Source organism: Tenrec ecaudatus, chromosome 4, assembly GCF_050624435.1.
Source record: "Tenrec ecaudatus isolate mTenEca1 chromosome 4, mTenEca1.hap1, whole genome shotgun sequence".
In the NCBI taxonomy this organism is placed as follows: domain Eukaryota; kingdom Metazoa; phylum Chordata; class Mammalia; order Afrosoricida; family Tenrecidae; genus Tenrec; species Tenrec ecaudatus.
The window spans coordinates 53,325,896-53,351,115 of record NC_134533.1 but is presented as its reverse complement, the minus strand read 5'-3'; the positions used below and the strand labels follow the sequence as shown (position 1 = coordinate 53,351,115).

At 40.1% G+C, this 25,220-nt stretch overlaps 1 protein-coding gene across 4 annotated transcripts in view; it reads left to right on the top strand.

Moving 5' to 3' along the window:
• NUCB2 (nucleobindin 2) overlaps positions 1-12,429 on the top strand; it is a 55,218-nt gene extending 42,789 nt beyond the window's left edge. The window contains exons 12-15 of one of the 4 annotated variants that reach the window (XM_075546003.1): positions 2,693-2,863; positions 3,607-3,688; positions 4,092-4,133; positions 9,085-12,429. In XM_075546003.1, coding sequence (XP_075402118.1) covers positions 2,693-2,863; positions 3,607-3,688; positions 4,092-4,099 — 261 coding nt within the window. In that variant the 3' untranslated portion in view covers positions 4,100-4,133; positions 9,085-12,429. Of the gene's footprint in view, positions 1-2,692; positions 2,864-3,606; positions 3,697-4,091; positions 4,239-9,084 lie in introns of those variants that run through there. The other 3 variants (XM_075546001.1, XM_075546002.1, XM_075546004.1) reach the window with 3 other exon arrangements.
• Positions 12,430-25,220: the final 12,791 nt, after the last annotated feature.

The window sequence follows — 25,220 nt, the reverse complement described above, 5'->3', positions numbered from 1 at the left end:
AACATCTAATTAGCTTTTTCATTATTGAGAAAATAGTTTGAGATAAGGTGACTGGCCTTCCTGCTTACCCTACACTAAGGAGTTTCTGCAGGAGCCCTGGTGGTGTAGTGGTTATGTGTTGGATTGCTAACTGCAAGGTCAGCTGTTCAAAAATACCAGCCACTCCATGGAAGAGTTACAGGCATGGAAACACACAGAGCCAGTTCTGCCCAGTCATCGAGGGTCGCTGTGAGTCAGGATTGACTCTGACAGTGAATGAGAGAAAGGGTTTCTAGATGTGAGCTTTACAGTGCTAAACCCAGGACAGCACTGGGTAAACCGGAACAATTGCCCTAGTTTGAGATCAAGGAAATCCACCTCTTTTTCTTCCGTATTTTAGTCATTTGCAATACTTCTGGATTTTGGTAAAGAAGAAGACTAGTAAGATCATTTGAATAGATGAGGGGACTTCAAAAAAAGTTCATGGGAAAATTCCATTATCTTTTAATTTCATTTTTCTATAAACTTTTAGAAGCCACTTTATAGATTCCCTTTGGTGCTAAGGAAATTAATACTTAATTATAATTTGTAAAACATTTTAAATGATCTCAGATTTACAAAGAAGTTGCATTCTGAATACTTTAAACCTAGATTTTCCATTTTAGTACATTTGTTTTATGGTTTTCTTTCATCTTTCTTTCTCTGCATGTATGTATGTATGTCTACATATGAAGGGGCTTCAAAACATTCATTTTTTCCCCCCAAAACATTCATACAGACATTCCATTGTCTTTTAATTCAATTTTTCAGTTTTGGGGATTAGGTATGTATAAACTATATAGTTTTTAACTGTTTATGAGTAAGTAGCATGTGATGATGTTTGAATGCTAAATACTTTAGTGTATATTTCCTATACAAACAAGGATTTATCATCCCTAATGATAGGAAATTATTAATATCAAGAAATGAAAACTGAAACAATACTATTTTCAGATATTACTGGCATTTTGTCATCCCCCCCAAAAAAAAACAACCAAAAATGTCTTTCAGGGCAAAAGAAAATACATGGTTGATCATCCATTAAGTTCTGTTAGCTTGTCTTTTTTACCCGTTACCATTAATTAAGTCAACTTTGGCTTATAGATTGTCAGAGTAGGGATTTGGGTGTCTAATTTTTCAAAAGTTGACCACCAGGCCTTTCTTTCCTGGTGCCCTTGGAAGAACGTGGTGGTCTCACCTGTTAGGTTAGCAGTCAGAGCTGCTCTCTCTTCCTTTGCTCTGAGACAGTGTTCCAGTCTTCCTTAGTGTTGTGTGGTCCTTTGAATGCAGCCCTTTTGACAAGTACTAACCAGTCATTTTAAAGAATGCTCCTCATTTTGAGTTTGTCTGATGTTTTCTCTTGACATCTCCCTTTAGCTGAATACCACCGAGGTGATGCTGTGTTCTTCTCAGAACATTGTATCAGGGTCCATGTGCTGCTGATTATTCTCACGATTGGTGATGTTAGCGTTGATCATATGGTCAAAGAGATGTCTACCCGGTCTCCCTACTGTAGTTAATTGTTTACTTTTTTGTTCCTAAAAAATACTTTATCTAATATCTCATACTTCCAGAATCAAAAGTCAGCTGCTTTGATTCACTCAATATTCTATCAAATATATTTCCACATAATATGTGACAGCATTATTTTAATAACTATGTAAGTACTGAACTATTTTCTCTAAGTTAGACCTTTATCTCCAGTCTTTTATTCTTATTTTAAAATGCTGCAACAAACACTGTCATGTAGTTTTTGATATGTTTAGGTTTATTGCATAGGATAAGTTTTCAATGTAGAACTACCAAGGCCAATGATGTTGATGTTAATAATGTTGATATACTTTGCAAGACTTTTTTATAAGTGGTGTCTCAATTTACATTTCTAACAATAAAATATTAGAGTTTTCATGATCAACTACATTTAGCATAGATTGATTTTAGCATGATCAATAGTTTTGATTAATTATTTTAATGAAAATTAACAAATGGTGACTTTCAAATTTGGTAATTGCTTTGACATTCATGAGTTGACTTTCTAATGTAAGAAGAAATTTCTCCCATCCCATCCCCTCCTCTCTCCACTCCCATCCCCTCTCCCCATTCATCCATCCATCCTTCCATCCCTCTATCTACATGTGGGAGCCCTGGTGGCGTGGTAGTTAGGATTTGGGCTGTGATCCACATAGTTGTCAGTTTAAAGCCAACAATCGCTCTTCCGGAGAAAGACTGGGCTTTCTATTCCTGTAAACAGTGACAGTCCCAGAAACCCGCCGGGAGGGAGTTGCTGTGAGCACTGCTGGCAGTGAGTTTGGTGGTGGAGCTAACTACGTCCCTACCCACCTACACCAGTCAAACCAGCACGAGCCATGGCTTATTTTATTCAATAGGTTCTGATCTTTATTTTCTTTAACTTGCATGTTGTAATATTCAAATTACTCCAAATTTGGCTAATAAACATTTCTTCACTTATAGATCCCTCTGAAATGCCCCCACCATTCTTTCAAGATTTCCTTATTTTCTAGCAAAACAATATCTTCAAGTCTTCTCTCGTCTTTCTTTGACCCCGGGAATAAGCCATTCTATGTGGAATCTTGGTTCTTCATAGAATTTCAAAGTGGAATCATACTTTGTTGTTATATTTCTAGGATTATTCTCTCTCTTTTGTTCCTTTTAGACATTGGATCAACAACAGTTCTTCACAGAGGAAGAACTGAAAGAATATGAAAATCATATCGCTTTACAAGAAGATGAACTTAAGAAGCGGGCGGATGAGCTTCATCAACAAAAGGAAGAGCTCCAGCGTCAGCACGACCAACTTCAGGCTCAAAAGATGGAGTATCATCAGGTAGTATTTTACAAATGAGTTGTGACACTGAAAACTATTCCTTAGGCTTCACTGAAAGCTGATATCTTGTGACAGCATTTTGAAGTACTATCAGCTACAGGATTTAAATATCTGTATTGTTTTAAACTGCTATCTAAAGTATTAAACTAAATGTTTTGGAGTTGAGCATTTTCTTTTTGGAAAGCTATTTTCAGTTTGCTTCTTGTGCATTGTCAAAAGCAGGAACCCTCAAACTAAGGCCCGTGGAGCACATGCTGTCCTCCAGGGACGTTTATCCCGCCCACCGGGTGTTTTTGCCCCATTTGTGTTTTTTACTTCAAAATAAGATATGTGCAGTATGCATAGGAATTTGTTCATAGGTTTTTCTTTAAATTATAGTTTGGCCCTCCAACAGGTCTGAGGGACAGTGAACTGGCCCCCTGTTTAAAAAATTTGAGGGCCCCTGGTCAAAAGTCTTACAAGTACTTATTTATTTATTTTTTTACTCGCTTTTATTCTCATGTTTAACACTCTACTGAATGTCTGCGGTTCAGACCTTGAGTTACACTTTCTCCCCAAACAAGAACAAGCCACATTCATCTCCCAACATACCTGAGGGCTCGGGGGGTCCACCCACCTCCCTCCCAGCCTATGGAAGCCGTAAGGTCTGGTTCAGGGGGGTAGGCAATAGCTCGTGGGAGTTCCCTTCTTCTCAGGAACCAGCCAAGCACTTATTTTTAAGGCTTTGTTTTTCCACTCTCTAGGCTGTACAGCAGATGGAACAAAAAAAGTTACAGCAAGGAATTTCTCCATCAGGGCCAACTGGAGAATTGAAATTCCAGCCACGTATGTAATTTTGTTTATTTATTTTTCTAAGCACATAAATTATTGAATAAATTGAAACCCACATTGGCTATAAATACAATTTCTAATAATTAAAATTATGTTAGTTTCCATGTTAGTTGAGTTATATTAAAGATAAATGAAAACACCTCTAAAATATTTATGTATCAGCATATTTCAAATGCTATAAAATTGAGTAACCATATTTATGGTAGAATGTTTATTTCAACATTATTTGTAATTCTTTGTAATCAATTGTATTGCCCTTACCAAAGGATATTTTAAAAAATTACAATCTTTGATTGCCAAGCACGTTAAAAAAATAAATATCCAGTATACTTCTACCTAAGAGAACATGTAGAAAAGAGGACATCTCTAAACTGAGAGCATATTTTTTTTGATGCAGACATTTAAAGTCCGAAATCCACCAGGACCTGGAGGACAACTGGTAATACAGCTTCTGTTCCATCTTTTTACTACCTTTCCTTTTACTCTGCTCAATAAATATCTGAAAATATATTTGGAATAAATAAAGAAGATAACTTTTACATAAGGCTGTATTTCCTGGGCATGGATACTTAAGATGCAAAATCCGCCAACAAAGGGAACCAACCCCAGCATCTGCTCTCACTTTCACACCTTTTGTCCTTTTCTTTGCTCTCCTCCCGTGATTGGACAGCCCTGCTGGTGCTGTCAGGGAAGCACTGGATTCCTAACTCCACGACTGGCGGTTCAAGCCCACGAGCCCCTCTACAGGAGAATGATGGCTATCTGTTCCCTCAAAGATGCATAGCTCTGAATCCCTATATGAGGTTGCTATGACTTGGAATCAACTTGATGGCAGAGAGAGAGAGAGAGAGAGAGAGAGAGAGAGAGAGAGAGAGAGAGAGAGAGAGAGAGAGAGAGAGAGAGAGAGAATGTGTGTGTTTTAAGGGCATAACTTAATAAAACTATCAGTAAGTAAGTATTTAAGTTAAAATCGCACAGGCTCGTGTGCTTCTTCCATGTGGACTTTGTTGCTTCTGAGCTAGATGGCCGCTTGTTTACCTTCAAGCCTTTAAGACCCCAGATGCTATCTCTTTTGATAGCCGAATACTTTTACTGTTACTAGAGGTAATGTTTTATTCATATTTTTGATTTATAATTTATTGTTAAAGATTAGGTTTAATTACATATAACATAAAAACCCAAAGTAGCTTAAGCAAAATCGTTTTCCCTCTCCTATATAAAAAAATCTAGAACTAAATATTATCCAGAGTCCTAGCTGTTCTGTTCTGCTCTCCTCAATGCAGGTTTTTAATCCTCAAAGTACCTCACAGTCCAAAATGGCTACCCAAGGTAGTGGGGAGGACAATAAAAGGCATTTTCCCAGTTGAAATAGCAGCCTGTAGGCAATTTCTCAGAATGATGTAACACTTGAACTTAAATCTCTTTGGCCAGAACTGATCACACCCGACCGCAGGGGAAGATACCGCAGGAGCTAGCCTTAGGTCTCTCAGTCCTGCTAGGAGTGGTTAGATGCCGGAAAGTCTATTTTGACTCACAGCGACCTGATGTGACACAGCAGAGCTGTCCCATAGGGTTTTCCTGCCTGTAATGTTTATGGAAGCAGATTGCTAGCTCTGTCTCCCTCAGCTGCGGGGTGAGTTCAGATCGCCAGCCTTGTGGTTAATAGTTGAGCACAAAAGGGAAAAAGGAGTGTTCGACAAGCTTTAGTTTTAACCCCAAACAGCCTTGGTAGCTATCTAAATCTTTAGATAACATTCTTTTGAAACACAGAAAATATTCATTCTACAACCTCCCTCCCCCCAAACCCCTAAATCCAAGTCATTACTGCATGTCAGTCAAAGACCATCATCTCTGAGGGTAGTTGCCTCCTTTTTGTTAGAATATTTCCGTGGGTTCTGGCCATCTGCAAACTAAAAGGCAATATATTTGAATCAAGAACGACTTGTATGCTCTGGTGGTTTAAGTGTAGGGTACCTATAATAAAATCTACCATGTAGAAAAGGGAACAATGAGAAGTATAGCTATCACTGACTCATAGTAATTACCATAACTGCTGCTTGATAAAAGCAACCAGGATTGGGGTCTTAAAGGCTTGAAGGTAAGCAAGCGGCCATCTAGCTCAGAAGCAACAAAGTTCACATGGAAGAAGCACACCAGCCTGTGCGATCACGAGGTATTGAAGGGATCAGGTATCAGGCATCATCAGAACAAAAAATCTTACCATAGTGAATGAGAGGGGGAGTGCGGAGTGGAGACCCAAAGCCCATTTTTAGGCCACTGGAGATCCCCTGGCAGAGGGGTCTCGGGGAGGAGATGAGCCAGTCAGGGTGCAATGTAGCAATGATGAAAAATACAACTTTCCTCTAGTTCCTAAATGCCTCCCTTCCCCCACTATCATGATCCCAATTCTACCTTGCAAGTCTGGCTAGACCAGATGCTGGACACTGGTACAGATAGGAACCCAAAACACAGGGAATCCAGGGTGGAGGATCCCTTCAGGACCAGTGGTGTGAGTGGCGATATTGGGAACATAGAGGGAGGGTGGGTTGGAAAGGGGGACCTGATTACAAGGATCTACATGTGACCTCCTCCCTAGAGGATGGACAACAGAAAAGTGGGTGAAGGAAAACGTTGGACAGGGCAAGATATGACAAAATAATAATTTTTAAATTATCAAGGGTTCATGAGGTGGGGGGAGTTGGGAGAGAGGGGAAAAATGAGGAGCTGATACCAAGGGCTTAAGTGGAGAGCAAATGTTTTGAGAATGATGAGGGCAGTGAATGCACAAATGTGATCTACACAATTGATGTATGTATGGATTGTGATAAGAGTTGTATGAGCCCCTAATAAAATGATTTTAAAAAAAAGTTGTAAGAATCCCCAGTAAAATATTTTTTTTACAAAATTAACCAGGATCCTTCGTTTACTCATAATACAATGCTTGATGGAACTTTCTGGGAAGAACATCCTTGTCTATTTTTCTCAGGGTCCCTTGGCTTTACCCTAGAAGAAGTTTTAAAACTATTAATTTTCTTAATTATTAATTTTCACTGAAACATCTGCCCTTCTTGGAAACTTCCCTGCTGTAGCGGTTCACTTCCTGTTTGTGTGTGTTTGAGGGCTCAGGTGTGATTTTAAAGTTAAGTCAATGTTGAAAGTCAGATGTGGCATTGCCACTGTGCCTTTTGACAAAGTGGCTTTCCGAAAAGTTAGTAAGCTTCCCTCTGCTTTCTTTAGTCTTGTCCCAAACAGTTGCAACACTATAGAGTCATCTTTTAGTTGCCAGCTTCTTTGCTTTCTCATCCCTAGGGTCTTCAATAAATGGCACTTACTCGGGATCACTTTAAACTACAGGCTTGCTTGGGATGGGCACAGTCTTAATCTGTCCTTTTCCCTTAGGAGGGCTCCTATTGCTTGACAGAAAAGAGTCTTAGAGGAAAGTTCTTGAAAAAAAGTTGCGGAAGCTGATAAGCCTGTTTTCTCTAAGTGTAATGAAAGAAAACCTGTGTTCGTTTGGAGTACAGAATCAGTTGTCTTTTTCACTTGGGGCTTAAAATGTAGAACTGTATATATGTCCCTTTGCATATCTGTGGGCTCATAACTTCTCCTGAGTCCCGTCTTTCTGTAGGACATGGCAGTAGCCAGCCTGCACATGCTAGTATTCTCACACCCTGCCACCATGTTCTCCAACATTTCAATTCCAGGTGACATGAGGTTTCACTATCCAGAGCCCTGCCTCCTCAGCAAGGCCAACCTGCATTTACAGTTCTTTCACATGCTTTCTACTTTATTTGGTCAAAAGATTATTGCTGTGGGCAGTGGACTAATTTTTAGGTATTAAACAGAAAAAAGATGTATTAAAAGGTATAGAAATCTCACAGGATCTTTGAGAGGGCTGAAGAAACAGAACCTAGGCTGAGCTTGCTTCTAGGAACCACATCACAAGAATGGATTGCCAAAGGAGCTGCTGCTTCTGGAACAGTTAAGAAGCTGCTCTCCTAACCACCCTCCTGATCAGAAATATGCCCATTGGACTGGGAAGCCGTGAACAGTTACAAGCTCCAGAACCACCGCACATCTGCCAACTTTGTGCCAGCAAAATTGGATACCTCATGTCCTGCCTCTCTCCTCATGTAATTCGATTGTGAGCAAGAGTCTCAAGTGAGTGCCTCTGGTGAGTGGGACCAGTCCTGCCTGGAACCTAGCCACCAGGGCAGTTGGGAATCGAGTGTTCGGTTTTCCCACCTCCATAGTCTGGGAATGTATGTAGAAAGCTGTTGAGAGAACTAGTTTATCATAACACAGCGTAATTTTGTTTCTTTTAATCTTAAAAATAATCTGCATAGTCATGCAGACATACTTCAGATTTATTCTTAAATCATTATGCCATTAGATTATAGTTCCAAAACCTGGGAAAATCATGTACTTAAAGCTTACATTAAAACTAAAACAACAACAAAAACTAGTGCAACACTCATTGTGATAATGCTACATTTCTTTAGAGCTGGGGAGAAACGTCTCCACTGTGTAAATCGAAGTAGACATAGACAGTTGTCTGGCACATCCTTTTGTTGATGATAGCTACCCTTGACCAGAAACTGTGATGAAACATAATTTCTCCTAGAATAAGCTTTTCAACGATGGACTGGTGTTCCCTCACGAAGTGCTTGGAGAAGAATTTAGAGTACTTTCTTGAAAAGCTTTTTTGGAAGGTGGAGATAATAGATGGGTATTAATGTAGGTGTACAGCCAATTATAATTTATGTTATTAAAAAAAGAATGCTTCGCCTAAAATGATGTATGGATTGAAGGGATTCTAGTTCTTGTGAGTACTGGGCGTTTGTGAGTGTGTATTATTTTTGAGAATATTGCTAATAACATTCTCTGCAGCTCTATTTGAAAATATTGCCCTTAGGTGTCATTATACCATTCTACTTCCTACTTCTATAACTTGGAATTTTGTCTTATCTCTGAATAAGTATGAAGCATGTAAGTGTAGTATATTTAAGTATATGTAATTAAATAGAAGTAGATTTGTAAAGATAATGTTCCTCTGGAATATGTAACTCTCACCTAAAGAAAATTGTGAATGAGAAGTAGTATTGGAAAACCCTCTGGAACATGCTGTTGCTTCTACAGTGCTGTAGACGGAGGTGTGTCTGCAGCAGGCTTGCTTTTCAGGTTGGTCAAACAGATATTTATTACTGTAGGTAAAAAGCAAATTGGTTTTCACATGAGGAAAAAATAGGAAGATGTGATTTTTGTGATAATAATTTTTTAATAAAATGGATGAATAGTCAGTAAAACAGGGAGAATGCAATCTGTTTTACATATCAATTTTGACAAACCTGGTTCTGGTTATCGCATGAATTTTAATTTTTGTTTTATAGCTGTGCAGTACAATCAAGAAGAAATAGAAAAAGAGCCAGAGCTTAATGACGAGCTTCATCGTTTCCATGCGAGATTTCTATCCCCGGAAGAAGCTGCTAGAGAAGCCCACCTTCACCCTTAACCACTGGTGCCTTGACCTAACACTGTTTCAGTCCATTGTTTTTATTGGACTCGGGAGAATAAGTTGTAGCCAGGAATTTACAAACATTGCTTTTTGTTGTTGCTTGTGAGTGGTATAATTGGGAAAACTGTATAAGTTGTTGTTTTTTTAACTCAGTGCCTTTTTTCATTTGAAATATAGCTTCAGTGTAAGTTTCACAATACAGCATGCAGTGACAGCTAAAATAAGAGAGCAGAGGATGAGAATATAAAGGTTAAGGATTAAGAACAGAAAGGCTGTCTTTATGAAGGCCAAACCCCTGGCTTGTTTTCCATACACATTTGCAAACGTACATTCAAATTATTCCTTTTCAGTACTCCTCAGCCTAAGAGAAGGGGTGGGGTGGGGTGGTGGGGATTCAGATATTAGATTTTCATAGAAAGAAAATCTGGATTGGTCAATATACTATTCTCATTCTTAGAGATTTTGTGAAGGAACCTATTTCCTTATTGGGATTTTCAATGTATAATTCATTAACTATAGGTATCATTTCTATAAGAAAGGGCTGAGATCATTTCCTCTCCCACACTGCACTGGGGTCTTAGAACCAGAGGGACAGGAAGTGATATTTGACCAGAGCAGCTGGGCAACTAGGCATACCCCAAACCAATACCTAAATCACCTAAACTAAAACCAGTTGCTGTTCAGTGTACAACTGTGCGCCCCAGGGCCTCAGGCAGAGCGCCCTCCTCGTCGTCTTTTGAGGAAGTGCTAGCACTGAGTAACATCCTGGGCATAAACATTTCTGTCACTGAAGTGGGGGAAAGAGACACTGTGGGGGAAAGGCCAGCCCCCCGCCCCACCAACTAATCGTGGGCTCGATAGGCACAATTGTAAGGTTAAAATATGTAAAGATTATAATAAAGTCATAGAAAGTAAGAGAGAGAGAAGAGAGATTGAAATAATGGAGTCAGACACATTTCATGGTAGCATGCTCACCTCAGCCCCGCTTGGTGGTCCATGTGGAGATGGGAGACAGGAGGGCAGGTGAGAGGGGGAGGGGAAGGAGGACAAGGGGAAGGGAACAGGGGAGCGAGGACCTGGGGAGAAAGGATGGGAATTGCTGAGAGAGTTCCTTATTGCTAACCCAGGCTTATATATCTTTCTCGGCGTGCTAGCCCCCTAATTAAAGGTAAAGACCTACGTCACAGGAAGGGGTTGCAGTATAGGTTATACAGCAATGAGGGGGCACAATCCAGGGATATACAAGCAATAGGCAGGAGAGGGATTGGGAGAACACCTGACAAGATGGGCGGATCCTAGATTCCGGATGGCAGCCTCACACTACACTCAGACCTTCCTCTAACACAAACCTCTCAAATCACAGGGTAAAAGTAGTCATCAGTTACAGATGTAAAAACTCCCTTGTCTACCAGCGACTGCCCTTTATTCCTGAGGGGAAAGCAACACTGGGAAAAAATGAAACTATTACCATAGTGCTAAGTGTAGCCCTTGATTTTCAATGCTAAAAATCAGTGTGATCTTCGCATTTGCTGTTGCAAGGTGGAGTGTTTTCAGAGTTACGGAACCTTATGCATATATGCCATTCTTTCGATCCAGGAATCCTTCCTGCCTAAGGAAATAATTTGGAAAACAATTTTCACGTAAGACCCATTTCCCAGTAAACACAGAGGCCACGCAAATTTGATCAGGAAAGGCAACACTTAAAACTGTTCACGGTGATCCAAATAACATTTTACAAGAGAGAAAAATACACAGCAGTGAGACTACTCATGACCAGCATGTACTCACGTGAAATTAAATGACAAGTCGGTCTTATTCCAGTGTGTAGCTTTGGAACACAGGAACTGCTGTGGCTGATGACGTCATGAAAAGCCATTCACATTTGAGGTGTTTGGTCGCACATCACACTGTCCCTAAAAGCTTGCAGAGGATACCAGTGACCTTTCCAGGCCAATTATGGAAGTTGCATTCTACAGCTCCAGCTGGAGAGACCGTACAGAATGCCGTAGCTGAAGCATCGCATAAGATAATTTAGTAAGCCGCGCCAACCTTAGGATGAACACCTGTTTGTGCATGATGTTGCCCCCTTTCCTAAAATGTTCACTGAACGTTCCAATCTTCTTTCCTTCTGATCTCAAAGTCAATTCATAGTATTTTCCTAGGCTACATACAATTTTATTCCAGTGCTGTATAATTGATGGCCATTTGTCAATCTATTAAATGTATACAGCAACTATGTTCTTCAACAGAATTCCAGTTATTATCTATTTGTAAGCATATAAGTTGATAACTGTGATTGCTAAAATAACTTACAGTCATCCTTTGTTTGCAATAACTTATATTGCCTCATTTCCCGATACACTAATTTTATTTTTATATTGCATTTGAAGGAAACCAAATCTTTTCTTGCTCTTTTCTTTTTTTCATTAAATAAATGATTAGGATTTTCTTGCCCCATGTAAGCATTTTTCTCTTTTAAAATAAGTAGTTATGAGTTAGCAAGTGTATCCTAGCAAATCCAAGAGCAGAATTAGTTTATTGGTTGGAGACAAAACCAAAACCAAACCAAACCAGGGAAGCCTTTGATGTAATCTTAGTAGTTTAGATTTTAAAATATTATCTAGAGATGAGTGTAGACTCCACCCCTTTCACTGCAGAGCTTTTAGCAGATGCTTGAGTGGGTGTCGCTCATCCTCCATGGACACATGCTACCAGCCTGGTTGTCAGCCGTCAAAGGCTTGCATCCCTGTGAAATAAATTTTATTTTGTTTACAATCTACTACACAGAACAGGTTTCACTTTTTCTATGTAATCATGCCTACCTCCTTTTATTTTAATAAATAAGTATGTTTCCCAAGGCTCCCCAGGTTTATGAATATATATCTCACAATTAAGTTATTAAAATATCTATTTTACGATTCTTATAATTTTATTACTTTATGGAACTTTTTAAAATAGAGAATTTTTAGGTTCCACTTGATTTTAAAGTTAATGACTTCTCTGAGGGGTTTCCAGGCAAGAGTAAAGAAATATGATTTCAGAGAGAGGGGAGCGGGGAGGGACGGGGAAAATGAGGAGCTGATATCAAGGGCTCAAGCAGAAAGCAAATGTCTTGAGAATGATGATGGCAACAAGTGTACAAATGTGCTTGACACAACAGATATATGTATGGATTGTGATAAGAGTTGTAGGAGCCCCCAATAAAATGATTTTAAAAATATGATTTCATCTGGTTTTCTTTGCCTGCTCTCATGAATCTCATTTTGTATGTTCCATGTTTTTTTCCAATCTTAAATGTTCATTTTCATTTAACTGTGTCCTTTAATTAAATTTCCACTCCACTTTGGATTCCCTGGTTAAGGAGCGTGAAATACATAAACAGCCCCTGCCATTCGGTATCAGTGTCATAATTATGTCACTATACATGTTTTGTTTTCCACTATGAAATATTATTAAACTGACTTGAATTTTACCCTTTTTGTTTTTTGGTGTTTCTACTTTCTAAATATGTGTTTGTTAGACTAGCATGCCTTGTTGATCATTTTCTTATTAAAGCATTTGCCATGTCTCAATGTTTTAAACAATTTTTGATCATATTGAAACATTTTTGTGAAACACATTTTAAAATTCTGTAATCTTTGCTTAGGGATGCCTTTGTGTTCTGTAGCCTCGATAATGTATTATGGAATTTGCATCTTTTATTCTGACTAAATCTCAGTTCTCACTCTGAATACATTTTTCATTTTTCTCTTGATGTGCACATATTTTTGTTCTCTTTGGAGTTCGTAGTATGTTTTATTGAGAGTCAAGGTTTATCTTGGGAAAAGAAATCCACCTTTGCCAAAAAGTCTGTGTTTGTAGAGCTAGAACCAGTCATTCACGGAGGGGTTTCTTGTTCTTTTGTTTCTGCTATTCATTTTATTGGGGCTCGTACAGCCCCTATCACACTCCATGCATCCATCCACTGTGTCACGAACATTTGCACATATGTTGCCATCATCATTCTCAAAACATTTTCTTTCTATTTGAGTCCTTGATATCAGATCCTCATTTCCCCCCTCCCTCGCCTTCTTTCCCTCCCTCCCTCCCTTATGAACCCTTGATTATTATTTTTTCATATCTCACACTGACCAGTGTCTCCCTTCACCTACTTCTCTGTTGTCCATTTCCCCTGGGAGGGGGTTATATGTAGATCATTGTGATGGGTTCCCCCTCCCCCCACCTTCCCCTTCTCCTCCTGGAGGGTTTTCTAAGCATTATGAAGATTTCTTTTAACCCTAAAGGAAAATTTTCAACTCATGGGGAGGACTCTGACTCCCCTTTCCTTTACAGGGTGAACAGCTCATGGTGCAATTGCAGGGTTATATATAGCATGGCATTCAGACGTTGATGAATCTCGCTTGTTCAGGGTTTTGACTTGTTTGGTGGTACCCGCTTAATACACATTTAAAAAATAAACAGAAGCCTATGTATTGTACTTTGTGCATCCTAGCAGACATTTTTCATTTTAAAGTTGGCTAATAAAGAGGGGAAATTCCTTGGTAGGGAGAAACAGGAACCTGAATTCAGTAACTTCTGATGAAAAGAAAAGTGACATAGTTTACTGTTGCTTCATCACTTTGGCCTAGATGATCTGAGATTTAATCAAGTCTATCTCTATGTACTCTTGCATTTTCCCACTTTTGGATGGACTTTCTGGGGACTTAGGTTGCATTTCTAATATACCTCCCTAGTTATTGGAGACGCTGTGTTGTCTCTGTCAGCTGTCTGTCCTCAGGAAGATAGCCATCAACTTCATGGGGTCCTGATCAGGCATTCTAAGTAAATTCCCCTTCTCTTATAATCCCAAGCAATGCTTTTTAAATCAGCGATATTACCAATTAAGACTAGAAGTAACCTTATTAACCCTGTGGTTGTTTTCTTAAAAGATGTATTTACATGATAAAACAAGCTGAATGGGTGAAGGGAGACAACAGATCGTGTAAGAGAATAACAATATATAATTGATCAAGGATTCATGAGGGTGGGAGGGGAAAAAGCTTATACAAAGGGCTCAAGTAGAAAATGTTTTGGAAATGATGGCAATATATGTACAAATATGCTTGATACAACTGATGTTTGGAATATTTTAAGAGCTGTAAGAGCCCCCAATCAAATGATTAAAAAAACAAACAAACAAACAAACAAACAAAAAAACCAAGCCAAATACTTTATTTTGAGGACAATAATCTGAAGCCAGAAATTCTAGGTTAGAGTGACAGCTTCGTCTTGATGTGATGACTGACGACACTGATATCCGCCCGGTTGGCCCGGTGGCACTGCTGTCTGTCCTGTTACAGGGCCAAGGGTTGGAAGCACTCTGGAGTCCAAAGTGTGGGAGGCAGGGGGAACCCCTGTACTGTGAAGGCGTCTCTTTCTGTGAAACTTGGTCCAGAGTTTTAGTACCCAGGAAAGTTGTGAGTCTTTACAACTTTGAAAGTCATATCTGTGTGGTAAATGCTGTGTACTAATTTATATAGTTTCTTATTGAAGGATCTCTTTTAGAAAGAATACATAAAAAAGAAATAAGAATACATAAAGGAGCTTCAAAGAGTTCATGGAAAAGTCCCATTATCTTTTAATCCCATTTTCCCAACAACGCTGAAGCCCCCTTGTATCTGTGACTGTCTGCAAGTTCTGTTATTCAGGGTCTTTTGTGTAATGAAAATCTTAGGAAAATGTTTAAAAATAATTATTATTTTTGTGTAATGAAGGAATTCAGTACTGCATAATCCATATTTTTATCACTATTTTAAAAACTCCTTAATTATCCTGGTTTATAGATTTTATTTTGAGGTCAAGGAGCCCTGGTGGCCCAGCGGTTAAAGTGCTTGGCCACTAATCAAAGGACTGGTGGTTGGAGTCCACCCCGCCCTCCCTCTGGGGCAGATCTGTGGAAGGAAGCCTGCAGTGAAGAGGCAGCCCTGGAACCCCGAGGGCAACCTTACGCAGTCACAGCAAGGAGGGCTTGGAATCCACCAGACAGCAATGAGCTTAGTTTGGAGGACAGGTATTTTAAAGGCCTTTTACATTTTTTTAATAAATCATTTTAGTGGGGCTCATACAACTCTTATCACAATCCATACATACATCAATTGAGTAAAGCACCCTTATACATTCATTGCCCATATCAGTCTCAAAATTCGCCTTCTACATGGGTTCCTGGAATCAGCTCATTTTCCTTCCCTCTCCCTCCCCGCTCCCCCTCCCTCAAAAATCCTTAATCATTTATACATTATTATTTTATCTTACACTACCCGACGTCTCCCCTCACCCACTTTCCTGCTGCCCATCCCCCAGAGAGGAGGCCACATGTAGATCCTGGAGATTGGTTCCCCCTTTCTACACCCACTTCCCTCCCAATATTGCCACTCTCATCGTTGGTCCTGAGGGGTTCATCTGTCCTAGATTCCCTGTGTTTCCCAACTGTACCACTGTGCATCCTCTGGTCTAACCAGGTTGGCAAGGTAGAATTCGGATCATGATAGTTGGAGGGGAGGAAGCATTTAAGAACTAGAGGAAGGTTGGGAGTTTCATTATTGCTACAGTGAACCCTGAGTGACTCATCTCCTCCCCACTACCCCTCTGCAAGGGATGTCCAGTTGTCTACAGATGGGCATTAGGTCCCCCATCATGCACTCCCCTCATTCATGATGATAAGATAGTTTTTCCCCGCCTTTGTTGCTTGAAACCTGGTCTCCTCAGCCCTTCATTATCACGCATGTTGGTGTGCTGTTCCATGTGGGCTTTGTTGCTTCTGGGCTAGATGGCCGCTTGTTTACGTTCAAGCTTTTAAGTCCCCAGATGCTATCTCTCTCAATAGCCGGGCACCATCAGCCTTCTTCACCACACTTACTTATGCACACATTCATCTTCAGCGTTTATGTGGGGAAGGTGATCACATAATGATTCTTTTTGTTCTTTGGTGTCTGCTACCTGATCCTTTGAACACCTCGTGTTCACTTAGACTTGTGTGCTTCTTCTCTTTGGGCTTTGTTGCTTCTCAGCTAGATGGCTGCTTGTTTGCCTTCAAGCCTTTAAGACCCCAGACTCTCTATCTTTTTGATAGCTGGGCACTATCTTCACCATGTTTGCTTATGCACACATCTGTCTTTAGCGATCATGTCAGGAAGGTGGGTATCATGGAATGACCGTTTAGCTGAGCAAGGTGCTATTGTATTGAGGGAGTGGGCACGAGGAAGCCCAATGTCCACCTGCTACCCTACTACTGAACCTACAAATATATGCACCTAGGTCTATTTCCCCCATAATCATAAATATATTTACATATGGACCTGTCTGTATTTAGGCTTCTATGTATGCCCTTTGCCTCCTACTCCTTTCCTCTATTTCCTTATGCCTTCCTCCCATCCCACTACCATGTTCAGCCTTCATTCTGGTTTCAGTAATTCCTCTCAGTTACCTTGCCCTTGGTCACTCCCTACCAGTCCTCCCCTCCCCTCCCTCCTCTGGTTTTGAACCACTCGCTGTTCCCTTGTCCCTGGGTTGGCCAACACCTCCTCCCTTCCCCTACCTCCCACGCTCTCATGTCCCTCTGGGATCGTTGGTCCTGTTATTTTCTTCTCACATTGTCCAGCCTATCTTATCTCGGTGGACCTGCAGATAGAGTAATATGTGCATACAAATGCAGATGACTTTGACAGCACCAAAGTGGCACATAAGAACATGGCATCGACAGCAGCAACACCGACACGCTAACAAACAAAAAAGCCACTGACATACAAAATTTAAAAGAAGAGAAAAAAAATTAAAAAAAGAAAAAGCAAAAAAAACCCAAACTCCAAACAACCTGTTAGTAGTTTGAGGTCTGTTTGTTGGCCTTTAGGAGTGTTTTCCGGATGAGTCTCATGGGGTGCCACATCTTGGCCCCGAAGTCCATCCTTTATACTCCCTCAGGACCTCCTTGCTCTGCTTCCCCTGCCACTCCATTGCACACCCCCAGTGTTTGCCTCAGTGTGGTGGGGTCAACTCAGTCTCACATCCCCCACTGTGTCTTCGGTGCTGTCCTGTGTAGGGCCATGGGTCGGTGCAGGATGTCACATCTCGCCATGGGGCTGGCTCTATGGTCCTCTCTGTACAATGGGCCCTTTGAGCCGGGCTATCGGCCTCTGAGCTTGGTGGGCCCAGGTGTACTCCATTACGTCCTTCCTCCTTCCTTTGCGTCAGCTTCCTTCTGGTTGTGGTGTGGTGGGTCAGTTCCTTTCCCACACCAGACGATCTATTTTCATTTTCTGTGATACTCCCTTTGATTGTGAGGGTAGGGCTAATTCTGGTTGGGGCCAGCGTATGGTCCAGTCTTTGTGTATTCCTTTGCATTTTACGTTGCCCTCCTGGTTTGGCATGTCTTGGTAAGGTCCGTATGCATTTTCCAGTACTGTGGGGACACAACCAATACTCTCCCCCGGGTGGGTCAGTGCTCTGTTCCCCACATGCCATCCACTCGGTTTCTCCCCACCCCGCTTCTACCTCCACCTGTCCCACTTCCCCTTCTTTATGCTGGGCTCTCATGTACCTCCCTAGGTGTGGCCTGCCCTTCCTCCAATTATCTATGCTTCCACCCTTTATTGCTAGATAGGTGTTTATTCTTCTATTCTTGGCATGCGGATTGTATTTCCCTCAGGGGTCTCATGTTATACCTGTCCTTTTGAGTTTGGCTTACCTCGCTTAACATAATTCCTTCCAGCTCTTCCCACGAAACAGTGTGTTTCATGTGATCGTCTGTGCTTTTCAGTGCTGCATGGGACTCCATTGTGTGTATGTGCCAGAGTTTACTAATCCACTCGTCTATCGATGGAAGCTTAGGCTGCTTCCAAGTCTTTGCGATTGTGAATTTTGCTGCAATAAACATTGGAGCGCATATGACTGGTCATGTTTTATTTGCTGCTTCCACCGGGTATATGTCCAGTAGAGGGATGGCTGGGTCGTAAGGTAGATCAATTTCCATTTTCTTTAAGTATCGCCAGATTGCTTTCCACAGTGGCTGTACAAATCTACACGAGCACCAGCAGTGGAGGAGGGTTCCCACTTCACCACAGCCCCTCCAACACTTGTTGCTCTCTGATTTGCTGATCTGGGCTAACCTCAAGGGTGTTAGGTGATATCTCATGGTTGTTTTGATTTGCATTTCTCTTATGGCTAAGGACCTGGAACACTTTCTCATATGCTTATTGGCCATATGGGTCTCCTCCCTAGTGAAAGTTCTTTTCAGTTCATTTGTCCACTTCCTTTGGGGGTTAACTGTTTTCCTCTTTTTGCAGGTCATGATGGTGTTGTAGATTTTAGTAATGAGTCCTTTATCCGATGTGTCATTACTAAAAATCCCCGCCCAGGATGTGGGTTGTCTTGTCACCCACTTGGTGAAGTCTTTCGAGGTGCACAGGTACTTTATTCTTATTACATCCCATTTGTCGATTTCCAGTTCACCTGTGTGTGTACCCTTCCCTGTTGCAGTGAGCCTATGAGCTCCCTGGGCCAGTGCTCTGAGGTTAGTCCCGATTCCCTCCTTGATGGTCCTGATGGTTTGGGGTTTAACTTCTAGGTCTGTGATCCACCTTGAGTTTATTCTTGTGCATGGGGTGAGGTAAACGTCTTGTTTCATCTTTCTACAAGTGGATATCTATTGTTTCCAGCACCACTTGTTAAAAAGGGCATCTGCTTCCCACTTGATGGTTTTGGGACCCTTGTCAAAGATCAGTTATCTATATGCTGATGCTTTTACTCTTGGGCTTTCTATTCTTTTCCACTGGTCTGAGTGTCTGTCGTTGTGCCAGTACCATGCTGTTTTGACCACTGTTGCTGTGTAATACGCACTAAAATTGGGTAAGGCGAGAGTCCTCCAATTGTGTCCTTCTTGAGGAGTTCTCTGCTAATTCTGGATTTCTTCCCTCTCCATATGAAATTGGTGGTCAGTTTTTCCAATTCTTTGAAGAAAGTTGATGGTATTTTAATTGGTATAGCACTGAACTTGTAAAGTGCTTTAAGTAGGACTGTCATCTTTCCTATGTTGAGCTTTCCAATCCACAAGCAGGGGATGTTCTTTTATTTGTGGAGGTCACTTTTGGTTTCCTGTAGTAGGGTTTTATAGTTTTCCTTGTATAGGTCTTTAGTATTTTTTGTTAAATATATTCCTAGGTGTTTCAGTTTGTTCTTAGCTTCTGTGAAGGGTACTTCCTCCTTAATCCCCTCTCCCATGAGGCCTTTTACATTTTAAAGAATTTCAAATACCTCTTACCTTATTTGTTACTAATGAGGGTGGGTGGGTTTTGAGATTTTCTGCATTTGGTTGTTGAGTTGAAAATATAATGTTTTATAAATCAGTGGATGAAAGGATTCTGTTTTAAACTTTGAAAAGTAATTCAACTAATCTGAAGAATACTTAGATTAAATTATTGTTGATTTGTATATTTTTACCATTTTTAAAACTAAAGATAAATTATTGGATGTACATTTTGATAGGAAATCAGACAGAAACTTTATATAATTTTTGTTGTATTTGAATGTGTTTTGAATATATGTTGTCAAAATTCTCCCAAGACAATATTTGTTGAAAAGTATTATTATTCTAGTCATTGTATAATTTCACTTTTAATTATATTAAACAAAATATAAAAAACTAGAATATTTGTTATTAGGGAGAGACAATTCTGACAATATTTGAAGAATGAACTAATGTAAACACCAGCATTACAGACTCAGAGCCTCAGGGATAGATTGGCCCTCAGAGATCTTCTACTGAAGTAGCCCCTTCCCTGGCCTCCCTGCTACAGGGTCACCCAGCCTCGGCTCCAAGGCCTTCAGTGATAGTGCTGATGGGGAAATCAGGCATTTCCCAGCTTGTCTGCATATTAGAATAACAAGCACTAAAAATTACTGATGTCTGGGTCCCATCTCCGCATATTATATAGTAATTGGTCTGGAATGTTACTTTGAGTTTTTTTAAAAGCTCTTTAGGTGATTCTAATGGGCACATAGTTTGGAGGACCAGCAGCAAATCACGTGGCAAAATACTTAGGTCTTTCTTCACATGAGAGAATCAACACAGAGGAAACCTGACCAATGCCATAAAGAGTCTAGAGGCATTGAGACGTAACTTCAGAGGTTTTACTATGGACCACACAGACAGTGTTTGTGTCATGTACAGGGAACATTCCCATTTAAATTCAAGAACAATTTAAGAAGATACCACATTGGCAGAGAGTCCACGATGATGCTAATAGTGTAAAAGGTTTGAGTGGCTGTCTCTTCAGCTATGATTTCTGCACCCCCCGCACCCCTCCCCACCAAGAGATTAGAAGGAAAAGGGTAAAAGTTGCAAAGGTTTAGAACTTTTTTCTACTAAAATAATATGACATACAAAAAACATTCAAATAGTAGAAAAATTCCCCACATGCCTTTCACCTCACTTCCTCAAATGTTATTAACATCAGGAATCAACACACATAATTCTGTTAAGTAAAGTGCAGATTGTATTTAAATTTTACTGTGCATCTCACTAATATACTTTTCCTGGGCTTAGATCCAATCCAAATAACACACTGCATGCCAGAGTATTTTAATTATAATTTGGGGTTGGGGGAAAGTGCCTCAACCTTTCTTGGTCTTTCTTGACATTTTGAAGCACACAGGCCAGTTGGTTTTTTGGCTTTCTGAATGAATATAGTGATTACCACAAAGCTGGTCCTAGAAGGCAGAGGTTAAAGATGCCCCAAATGTCTATCTTTTCTAAACAACTGTCCCATGTCATCATCGCTAACCTCAATTACGACTCCCCTCAATACTCTCCCTCCTGCCTTTGGGGTCCATAATTCTCCAAAGCACCAAGCTCCCAACACGTCAAGGAAATGGGTCACATGATTGGAGAGGCTGGCAAGTTCCAAATCTAAGGGTTTGGTTTTCCGCTTCTCCGAATTCATGTTGCAGGAGCTGCTGAACCCAAATCACCAACAAGTTAGACAACAGCTTGCCAGCTTACAAGGCTATTAAAGCTGGTAAATCAGCCAATAGGCTGCTGGGTCAAGAACCAGAGATCAGATGATGGATGACAAGTGGGATGCAGAATGCAGAGCAAGAAGGGGAACTTTGTCAGGGGATTGGTCTACGTGGGAGCTTCAAAAAAGTTCAGAGAAAAACAGACTGTGTATTTTAGCCACAGAAACTCCTCTAAAGCAGACGGTGAAAGTGTGTGGCTTGAACAAAGATGGTAAAGGTGATAACTTGAGTCACATCTAGTAAGAGAATAAATAAAGATATATCTTGATTCACTAATTCTAGATCATTAATATAATAGGCAACTCATTCCCATGTGGGCCCAGACACAAAGAGGCTGGGATTCATAACACACCACAAAATGGAGGATAATTAAGAGCAGATTGCAAAGCAGTGGATAATTATATCAGACCACACACACTGGAGGATGACTATATCATTACAGATTTGTCAAACCATTGAAATTCATGGTCCAGTCAAATTGACACATGATCTTAGTCATCACAAATTCTACGCACTTTATTTGCTTTAGCAGTAAGCTACCTGATACCTTAGTGGTCTATGAGCACCTTATTTGCATAATGCTACCTAATCACTACGTGGAAGAGACAAGACTATACCGGTAACAGCTATACTAGGAAATCCACTGCACTGCATCTTCAACTTGAGCTTGTCTAGCCCAGTGCTTCAAAATTTGGTTCAAAGACTAGTCTGTGTGTTTTACAAAATATTGGTCCTCAAAGAATTGACAAGGATTCTTCATCAGACCTAGTTTGAGCAGCTCTAGTCTAGACCAGGAACTTTTTGAGACTAAGTATTGCCTTGTCTACCTCTGTGTACCCCTTACACCTAAACTGTCCTTGGCAAAAATAGATGTGCAATAAATAATTTTTATCCCCCGCTTTTGTTTGCACTTCTCCAACTTTCTACAGGGTTATATGTATGTTATTCATTTTTGTGAATCTTTCCTCAGTAAGTATAGATCACAAATTAGGCCTTAATGCAGGCAGCATCAATAAATTAAAAAACATTGAGATGCTATAATCTGTTCTGTTCAGATCACAATACTGTGAAATTAGAAATCAACCATAGGACAGTCAATGCCCCAAATTCAAACACATGGGAATTGAACACTATTTAAAATCACCTGGGAATTGAAGAAATAACACAAAAGATGTTATGAAACAAGTGAGAACAAAAAATACAACATACCAAATCTTTGAGACATGGAAAAAGCAGTACTCAGAGGCAGTTTATAGTAATAACTGTACATGAAAAAGACAGAAAGTATTAAATGTAACACCTTAACACAGCAACAGTTGTAAAAAAGACATGCCAAGTTAACCCTTAGATACTAGAAGAAAATAAATAATAAAGATTGGTGCAGAAATAAATGAATCAGAAAATAAAAGGACTATAGCAAAAAACAAGAAGCCGGTTCTTTGAATAGATTAACAAAAATTATAAACCACTGGTAAACCTAATAAATTAAAAGAATGGGAAAACATTTTTTAATGAAATTGGGGACATAACAGAGCCAAATGAGATCTTTAAAAATCATACAATCTTATGAAAATTATATTCCAACAAATTCAAAAACCTAGAAGAAATGGATAAATTTCTAGGAATGCGCTGTTCATCTAAATTACCACAGACTGATACAGAAAATCTCAACCAGCTCATACACCAGAGGAAATAGCCATGAAGAGCAATGGATTACAACTGGGAACACAGAAATACAACCAAGTACCTAAAGACATCGGATCTTTGAGAAAGGACCCGGATGCCTTAGGTGCTTGAAGAGATAGTGTTTTCAGTAAATGATGCTGGAAAAATTGGATCTTTACCTACAAAAGATGAAGCAGGACCCATACCTCCCACCCTGTACAAAAACGAACTCAAAGGGCATCAGACACCTAAAACTATATCCAAACACCATGAAGACCATCAATGAAAAAATAGGGACAAATGTGAGGGGTCTAAGACATAGATACACTATCAAACAAAGTGAACAATATTCACACTATAGAAGCTAAAGGACAGAGACCTTGTCAAAATTTAACATTTAAATACATCAAAAGACTTCATTAAAAATCATTAAAAGAAATCCACCGATAGGGAAAAAAATTCAGTAATCAGCATTCTCAACCTGTGGGTTGCGACCCCTTTGGTGGTTGAACACCCTTTCACAGGGGTCGCCTAAGACCATTGGAAAATACACATTTCCGATGGTCTAAGGAACCGAGACACCACTCTTCTGTCTCCAGGTGAGTCCGCCCCCATGCAGATACGTCCACATGCGAGTACTCGGCGTGAAGACTGTTACCCATGCTACACCACGCTTCAAGACAAAATTTCATTGATTTGTCATTAGAAATAAATATTTCACAATCTATAATTACATATAGTTTTTGTGATTCATCACTATGCTTAATTATGTTCAATTTGTAACAATGAAAATACATCCTGCAGATTCGACAAAATAATTTATAAATTATCACGGTTCATGAGGGAGGGGGAAGCAGGGAGGGAGGGGAAAAAATGAGGAGCTGATGCCAGGGGCTTAAGTAGAGAGCAAATGTTTTGAAAATGATGAAGGCAATGAATGTACAAATGTGCTTTACACAATTGATGTATGTATGGATTGTGATGAGAGTTGTATGAGTCCCTAATAAAATGATTTTTTTAATTAGGGAAAAAAAGAAAGAAAATACATCCTGCATATCATATATTTACATGATGATGCATAACAGTAGCAAAATGACAGTGATGAAGTAGCAACGAAAATAATTTTATGGTTGTGGGTCACCACCACATGAGGAACTGTATGAAAGGTGCCGTGGCATGAGGAAGACTGAGAACCACTGTATTACATCAAGGACTAATGTCAAAAAACTAGAAAACGACAACACTTTAATAATAAAAATGCAAATAACTCAATTAAAAAAGGTACACGTGGCATGGATAGACGATTTACTAAAGATGACATCCAGGCAGCCAACAACCATCAGAAGAAATGCATTCATCAGCAGGAAATTAAAACGGGATACCACTTCACACCTATTATCTTAGCAAAATTGAAAAAGAATCATAAATGCTGGAGAGGATGTGTTATGCTTAACCATTAGTCAGTTTTACAAAGATATTTAATGACACCGTTATTATAAGGATAAACAAAGAAAAATAAATGTGATTTTCACACCTAAGGATAAGAATTTGAAGACTACGAGGAGACCAGGGATAGGACTGGGGCAGTGGCGAGGTGAGGAACAGGAAATTAAGGAGGGAGGGTGGAAGGGAGAACGGAAGGGAAATAAAAAAGAGGAGAACCACATTTTTTGGGGTGGATGGAGGGTTGCTAATGGGTTATTACTAATTTGATTTTAATTGATGAGTTGAACTATGTAACTACACAGAATATGTTTTTCTTTAAAAAACCACATAGGTAAATAAATTTTAAAAGTTAAAATTGAAGAGACAGAGCTCACAGTCTAAACCACCCCCCCAGATTCCTTAACACCCACCCACCCCCAGATTCCTTACCCCTCTGATCTAAACACTGATCTGAGTGGAGAAAAAACCCCCACAAAGGAAACGTAAAATTGAAGTGAAGTTGCATTCTTTAGTGGCATGCAAGTTCATATCAAACATAAAAAACCCTGACAACAAGGCTGGCCCTACTATGAGACATGATGCCCCTCAGTGACTAAGGGCGATACAGGGGACAGCACCGGAGTCACAGTGTGGGAATTGCACCTGACCTGATCCCACCACACCGAGGCAAAGCACTGGGGGAGTGCAGCGGAACAGCAAGGGAATGGAGTGGCAAGGTCCCCAGGGAATGCTGAAAGTGGACTTTGGGGCCAGGGTGGGTGCCCCAACAGACTGGACTGGAAAATGCTCCTAAGGGCCAGCAAACGATCCTTGAACGAACTACAAGCTTTTCTCTTGTGAAAAAAAAAAAAA